Below are 7,798 nucleotides of genomic sequence, written 5' to 3'. Positions count from 1 at the left end.
TTCGAATCATGTGTGGAAAATTCGAACGAACGCGGAAAATATTCAGCTCCTAACGACGTATGCGTATGCGTTTCACGTTCACTTTCTAATTACGCCTCGATAACGCGCGTAAGTACCTACTTTTTTCTTTCCTTCTCTCTTGCGAGGATTCCCCTCGTGACGTTATTAACGTCTAGTCGAGGATCTTGAAACGTGCGAGTAACACTTGTGACGCGTATACGCACTTGCGCTATGCGATGCGCGAAATGGAACAACGTCGAGGAAAAGTGGGAAACTTTTCTTGCAGCCGTCAGTGCGCGAGGCCTTACGTTTATACGTGCTTTCGTTGATTTATTCGATTTTTAAAAGCATCCTTTAGCTCGGATTTGTACTATTTTTACATATCTGTATGACCAAGTGAAGTGATTTTTTTTTTTTTTGTAGATTTTGTTATGCATGTCAAATTAAATAAGACATTTCAATGGTCTATAGAAAAGAAATCGCATTTTTACAACTCAATATCGTAGAATTTAGAAAAAAAAATTCAAGTTTTTACGCCCACTATACATTCTACTTCACTCTCTCGTTGCATAATAATATATACAGCAGTTTTTCAAACTCTCGCAATCAATATATAATCAGTGCTCTGGCCGTTCATCTCGAAAAGCGATACAGATCAAAAAGTCTCCCGTGAAATCCGAGTCTCACAATCGAACCTTGACCCCCATCAATTATTATCGACTCAAAAGTATGCACTTCCTTTTTTCAAATCATACAATAGTATACAATAGTATAAAGCGAACCAAGCGAAATCACAGAGTTCGATCTAACGAATCGGATTACTTGCATAAATCCACCTGTGTCGTCTAGTTTTTAGGATGACTAATCGCAATCTCATTCATCAGTAGTTATAAAACGATACAAAGTAGGTCGGACACACACGTATACAGCGACTTGCAATATGTTGTAACCTCGCGCACTAGGATCACGCTAAGATCACAAGGCTGAGAGTAATAAGAAAATACCTTTGATTGTCGGAGTGGCAAACAGGTGGGAGAAACGCTGTATACCGCGCTCGCCTTTTCTGTATACTTGTGCGTGCGCTGCGTTTTTGGAAATGTTACATCTCATACTTTTGCTGCGACATTTTTTTTGCAGTTACAATTAGAACTTGACAAGTAGGTGTTAGTTTTATGACGCACTCGCAATTAATAACAAGTTGTTATAAGATGAAATTGGTTTTTTTGATTGAGCATCTCCTTGTTTACAAAATTCACGCCATCAGGTTTTCTGCATATATTTTAGACCATCGATTATTCTTCATTGTGCATTATATAAAACAACGTACATAAGAGCGGTATAGAAAAATCTATCTTGCACAATATGATGATTCGGATTTTTGTAGAAAAACTTGTCCCTTTTGAACGTGTGTACAAATTTTTATATTCCAAGTATTTACAGCAATTTCGCGAAATTATAATATGCATTAGGTACCAGATGTATGATTAAATAAACACAAACGGATTAATCAATTTGCATTTTATTGAAACAGTATAGAAAAACACTAATCATACAATTGAATCTATATATAAATATCGAGTGGTATTCGGAGGTAAAAACGTGTCACTGCTCTACAGTGTCGTTACGCAATGCGATATGGTGTTCAAGTATAAAGCTATAAATGCTGTTATAACGCATTTTCATTCGATTAATAACCTTAACTCCGAACCTTTATTGGTAACCTTACAACCTAATTATAAGCATTCAAAAATATCGTTTCACGAAATCAGTCTAATTTTTCGAATCGTAAACGAAAAATATGATGGATGAAATATATATCTACATATATTCTTATAGTCACATTTTAAAGCATATAAAAAAAATAGTAAATATAATTCAATGATATTCGCTTTCAATCCTACACGTAGGATATCCTTTTTTTAATCGCTTAAACAAATATAGAGCACCTTCTACTTTCGTAAGAAAATATTTCGTATGATTGTACTGTAGATCAGCTGATTCGATGTTATCACAATTTGGAGAGCATTTTGAAATTACTTGATTTCAGAACCATCAGATTTTCACTGAAATTCATATATTCAATGTGAAATCATATATAATAGCTTAAGATTATAAACAGTTACCGGAAGCGTTTCACAGTACATCGAGACAAGTTTCAGTATGAATGCCAAAAATATAATAATTTTAGTTATAGAAGTCAAATATTTGTGATGTAATATTAAGATCAATATTAATAATCATCATTTATATGTATCGAAAGCAACATTCTGATCTGCAAAAATCAATTACAATTTTTCGTACAGTGTTGGCTTTAGTGCCTGATACCAGAAAAATAATAATTGATTCATGTTGATAATTTTCTTTCTTTTAATACGCGTGACAAATTATTGTATTCTTATAATTAATGAAATAACTATCAGTGAATATTTCAATGCAATGTAATGGTTCCGAAGTTATATTTGTTACAAATATGTTTCTTCTCCAAATTCAGCATTTTTATGAAAATGCGTGATGATAAATTTTGCTGACAGCGTTCCTTACTTCTCAATTGATGAGATAACTTCAAATTTGAAGCCATTCTTAGCCAACTCGTCGATCATCGATGTTTTCCCTAAGGCAGCGCCAGGAGGAAGAACACCACCGCTAAAAGTATAATTTTAATAATTTGACGTATTCATAAAATAAGTCTAGACGGAAATTTTTAATAACAAAGAAACACTCAAAACTTAAAGTTAATTATTTTGTTTTGGATTTGAGCAACTCACTTATCAGGCATTTTATCAGATTCCTTGAGAATCGTAAGGGCAGAAAGTAAAACCGAGGTACAAGTAGCACCATATCCAGGATTTGTACCAGTAACTTTAGTTATCATTTCTTTATTGGGTGCATCTTTGTGTTGATCAGTTGGTTCTGATAATTTGTCTGTCCATCCTTTTGCAAAAAGTGTCACTGAGAAATGACTGTTTTCCATCAGCTCTGGCTTTGGACCTTCGTGACTGGCCATACCACCAGAGAAGAATTTGGGATACTATAGGCAATGATTTTACATTATTAACAAAAGAATCATTAAAATTGCAAATATTGATAAAAAGTTAGGAAGTGCAGCTATACCTTCAAAAGTAGATTACATCCAAACTGAGTCTTTGTTAACAACGTGAATATACTTCCAACAAGAACAGTTTGAATTACTTGAAATAGTGATCTAAAGCATTAAAAATTAAAGTAAATAAAGTAACAGGTATTTCTTACTGTAATGAATACTCTAGATTTAAATTAAAGTAATTTTGCTTACTTAAAAGTCACATAAGCTTGTACTTGTACAGGTCTTTGCTTATACTTCTGGAATAAAAATCTTTGAGACCTAAGACAAACGGAGCGATCAGCGCCTGGGAAAACGACAGACCAGCCTTCTGAAATGGCACTGCGATGTACAACACCTCTACAATAAGAGAATGGTTTTTAGTGAACAATAAATCAACTTTATGATGCAATTGCTTTTAACTAATCACTGATGATTTGGTTACTTTGTTTTTAACTTGGGTTTCAATTCTGGAAGCTTTTCAGGGAATAGTTTTGAACGGAGACCTCGTAGTTCATTTGCATGATGTAATCCATAAACTGCTGATTCCCAAGTACCATAATGCAAAAGTGCTCCTCCAACATTGGATTTTGACCAAAAGTTTAAATAAGTTTCAACACTGTTGACATCGCCCTCGAATTTATTTTGAGTAAAAATTAAACCCAAGTCAGCTGGGATACTGTCAAATCCGCAAGCACTTATGATGTATACTCCTGCATCTTGTGCTTTTTTGTTGTATTCCAATTGCATTTTTTCCATGTACTGCAAAGAAAAAAGAACAATTAAACTGTAGCCAAGCATATATTTGTAGTATAGCTTTATATTTAGTACAGAATGAAATATTTACTTGTGGCTCTCCACTGACATCAACATGATGTGTTTGGGCTGCAATGCATGCTTTGATAACAGGCTCACCATAAAATCTATACGGACCACAACAGTTTACAATGACTTTGGCTTGTTCAGCCATTTTCTTAAGTGACTCCTCATCCTTCAAGTCTGCTATTATGATTTTTATATTTTCTAAGGAGAACAAAAATGAAGAATTACTGGCATTTTTTGAAAAAATTTACATCTCGCATTGGGTGGATCAAAATATCTGTACCTGATTCTGGAGCAAATTCTTTTAAAACTGCTTCCAGAGCATCCTTGCGGCGACCAGCAACTCCCCAAGTAAAATGTTTATCTTTAGCCAAGCGCTCAGCTTCTCGCACAATATATTTTCCTGTAAAACCAGTTGCTCCAAAAATGACCAAATCCAAACGCTCCGTCATTCTGCAAACAAATAAAGTCAAGAATAACTTTACTGCTTATTTTTGTAAAAATCAAATTAATATTAAATGAGTTTAAATTTGAATACAAAAGATTAACTTAATAAAGGATGTCAATAAATTGAATCTAATTAAATGACACAAGCTGTTGATTCAATGAATAAATATGATAAAATAGAATCAGAAAGAACAATTTATAGCCATAATCTTATCTAATGATATAGAAATAAACACTGTGCACATGAAAATAAACTTGTTGTACATAATTGTACTCCATGAATTGCTCTGAGCTAAAATTGAAAAATCTTTTATGTTCTGTATTCTGTGATTTTTATTGATTCATCATTACACATCAGTTATATTGATGATAAATTTCATGATATCTTGATCTTTAATTAATTTCAATAAAATAAAAGTCATGATACAAGTACTTGAATTACTGTATACTTCAAATGTTCATTAGAAGGATGAAATTGAACTTTTTATGCTGTGTATTTAAACAAGCCATATACAGTAAAAAAAGCAAATGCCGTTAATATAAATGAGTCTTAGCAGGATGGATGATATCACGCAAATTCGAGATCTATGAATGGCGGAGGCCGGGATTAAAAATAGCCCACGTCATCATCAGCGACTATTATTATGTACAACTGATCGATTAGCGATATCGGTTTTTGCACTAGAATTCAAGTTTACTCGTAGTCTAGTATTCGAAGAAGTAAAAACTGTCCAAGACGATTCGTTTTTTACTTTACTTTTTCTATATTGCGCAGCGCACTACTTGTTGCGAAATAATTTCGCGATGGGTAGCCATTGCTGTCTCTCGCGCGAAATGTCAAACGAAGCCGGCAAAAATGTCAACAACTATAACAAGAATATAACAAGTAGTATATACATGTACATTTCGCCGATGGCCGTCTCTGTTGCTAGGTGGGCAACTTTTTTGCCAGAACCACCGTAACTTGGGGAAGTCAACGAAGTTTTACGCCTGTGATGTGAACCGCAGGGGATACTTACTTCCGAGTAAACAGAGTGAGATTCGCAAGTATTTGATGTATGCGCGAAAATACCTGATGCTGTATCTTCGACGTTGATGGATGACTAGCGAGGCTCAAAGTTGTCGGAACAGAGTTTCGGAGTTTGTGATGCAGTCCGGCGGAAAACAAGAAGCGGTTATGCCGGTGTGTTTACCCTACGCACTGTACGTATATGTCCTGTGTAGCGAAAGACGGGCGACGGCTCTGTGGTATGTAAGACGTAGGTGCCGTGGAGAAGGGGAAAGTCGCTAATATAAGTACTCGTGCACGTCGTATCTGCAATGCGAACTGTTGAATACTTATTTTGCTACTGATGAGGATTGAGGCTCTGCCTTACCGACTGAAGGGAGAGGGAGTGAGGTTATAGTGGTTACCGATTGAGAGACTGTGTTTGAATATGAGTCGAGGAATGTTCTGTATTATTTTCTAATGCTTGTTAGAATTGAAACGATGAACATATAGATATCCGAGAGCTTCGAGCTCGACACTTACAATCCTTGTATTCGAAGCAGCTTATAACCCACGTCGTCTACGCGTCCGCGTTTTTTCTCGTGAATAGATAACAGAATGTGATGCATATACTTTTGCATGTCCGTATATCTATTTATAAGAGTGGCTGCAATGCTTTCAGCTCCAAATATAGAGGTCAATTCATATTTTTGAAAAAATATTCATCAAACTTTAACGTTATTATATACATCTCACTAAATACTCCAGCTCCGTCAAATTACGCGCTCATATTCCCCGCAAAACACACCCACACACCGCGTCGAGGCGAACGGCCCCGTAACGAATGCTAATTAAATCAGCGTCGCCCCCCCCCCCCCTATATATTCGCGCCGCAAAAAAAACGCGCGATGCATATCTCGAATAACGCCTTCTCCCCCTTTATACATAGACTTTACTATACTGTGCAGCACGTGAGAGTAAAAGCTCGCGCGAAGGGCTTGTTACGCTTCGCTAATTTCGAACAAACGGCGGTGATTTCCGCGACGACGCGACGTTCGTTAATTAGCCGATACGATTCTCTCGATATCGGAGTAATTAACGGGAGAATTTTCTCCGATGGAGAAATTTTCTGCGATGGAGCTTCGAGATCACGGCTTTTCGGAGGCAGGTATACCCGTCATATGGAGCTGATGGCTTTTGTTGGAGACGTCTGCGAGGGTTGTGTGATTTATGGGTAATCGATGAGCAATTATTTATATATAATAACAGCGACGCCTATTATAGAAAAAAAATGTTAAAGTGCGAATCTATCAATAAAACATCCTGTCATCGCTCTGATATCAGAATTAAAAAAAGACATCGCCTCTCGAGTACAGCTCGCTCAGTCGGAGTAAAAGGAGCGTAAAATTAACAAACGGTGCGAGCGGCCTCGAACGAGCGACTGCGCCGCTGTTTTGTGTGTATACAGCATCGACGCGGTGCTCAAGCCGATCTGTCAAAGTTTCATAATCGCTAGATACGAAATTCAATGGGCGGAATTTGTATGCTTCTGAAAGGTCGTGGATGTGGATTTAAATTTTACAAAACATTGAACCCCTCGTTAAAGTATAAACTATAGGAAACTATATACTTTATCATGCCACACCGCACCGCGGTAACGACTCGCAGCTGAAAAGAGCATTTTTCACCTGCGAAACAATAATAATTCGTGCCCCTATTCTCGCAGTGCAATAAAATTTCGCGCTAGTGGACACCACCTGCCCCCCCCTGAAAGTAAGAGAAAAAAGGGGGTCCCTAAAAATCCGTTATTCGATTGCTCTAATGCCGGCTGGTAGGTAAAGGGCACACATCATACGGAAGGTGTGTATGTGTGTGTGTGTGTGTGTTGTACTACATGTGCGGCTCGATCGATTTGCACGCGTTGGAAAAGGGGACCCGCACTGCAAATGCGCTTTATTATTAAGGGAGATGTGTTGAGAGAGGAAGATGTGCAAAGTGGAGTGAGAACTGTATACTGCTGGACCCTCCGCGGGTGTATCCTCATTTTAGTTTTTGGGTATCGCTATATGTAGTATAATTACGGATTGACGAAATCGTGATATAAAACAAAATCGCAATAATTTTCGTAATAAATTTGAAAACCTCAATCGCAGCTGAAAAGCCTCGCTATATAAATCCATAATGCTAAACGAGCGTGTATAGCTGCAAATCGAAAACTTATCTGTAAGCTCGAGTTTCCGCGCTTCCGCATATCTCGCGCACAGATTCCTCGATGTATATGCGTATAACACAAGCAAAGCTGAACTATACCCGCACACATACGGATAATTCCCATATCCATATACCCATAGCCCACATCCAGCCATAGCGGCTATATATATATATATATATATCTATATATATATATATAGAGGTATACACGACGCCACACCGAGTATACACACGCGCCGGCGAGTATAGTG

At 37.0% G+C, this 7,798-nt stretch overlaps 1 protein-coding gene across 4 annotated transcripts; it reads right to left on the bottom strand.

Moving 5' to 3' along the window:
• Nucleotides 1-1,503: 1,503 nt before the first annotated feature.
• On the bottom strand, nucleotides 1,504-5,694 carry LOC100121780 (saccharopine dehydrogenase-like oxidoreductase). 4 transcript variants are annotated; one of them, XM_016984096.2, is made up of 8 exons: nucleotides 5,246-5,694; nucleotides 4,185-4,354; nucleotides 3,927-4,102; nucleotides 3,525-3,841; nucleotides 3,293-3,439; nucleotides 3,112-3,202; nucleotides 2,766-3,028; nucleotides 1,504-2,643 (listed from the first exon to the last, which is right to left on the bottom strand). In XM_016984096.2, the coding sequence occupies exons 1-8, from the start codon at nucleotides 5,251-5,253 to the stop codon at nucleotides 2,538-2,540; spliced, it is 1,278 nt and encodes a 425-aa protein (XP_016839585.1). In that variant the 5' UTR covers nucleotides 5,254-5,694; the 3' UTR covers nucleotides 1,504-2,537. The 4 variants fall into 4 exon arrangements, with proteins under 4 accessions (XP_016839585.1, XP_031782176.1, XP_008213475.1 ...); XM_031926316.2 differs by having other exon boundaries at nucleotides 5,252-5,694; XM_008215253.4 differs by having other exon boundaries at nucleotides 5,368-5,694.
• Between the last annotated feature and the right edge of the window lie 2,104 nt (nucleotides 5,695-7,798).

The sequence above is a fragment of the Nasonia vitripennis genome, chromosome 3 (genome assembly GCF_009193385.2).
Source record: "Nasonia vitripennis strain AsymCx chromosome 3, Nvit_psr_1.1, whole genome shotgun sequence".
Lineage (NCBI taxonomy): Eukaryota > Metazoa > Arthropoda > Insecta > Hymenoptera > Pteromalidae > Nasonia > Nasonia vitripennis.
Note: the sequence above shows the minus strand (reverse complement) of the source record. Positions and strands in the feature narration are given on the sequence as shown.

Bases quoted from the DNA above. Each gene is read 5' to 3' on its own strand.
- LOC100121780 (XM_016984096.2), bottom strand. The intron at 3,203-3,292 runs GTAAGCAAAATT...TTAATGCTTTAG, and splicing joins CAAGCTTATGTGACTTTTAA to ATCACTATTTCAAGTAATTC. The intron at 2,644-2,765 runs GTGAGTTGCTCA...TTATACTTTTAG, and splicing joins TCTGATAAAATGCCTGATAA to CGGTGGTGTTCTTCCTCCTG.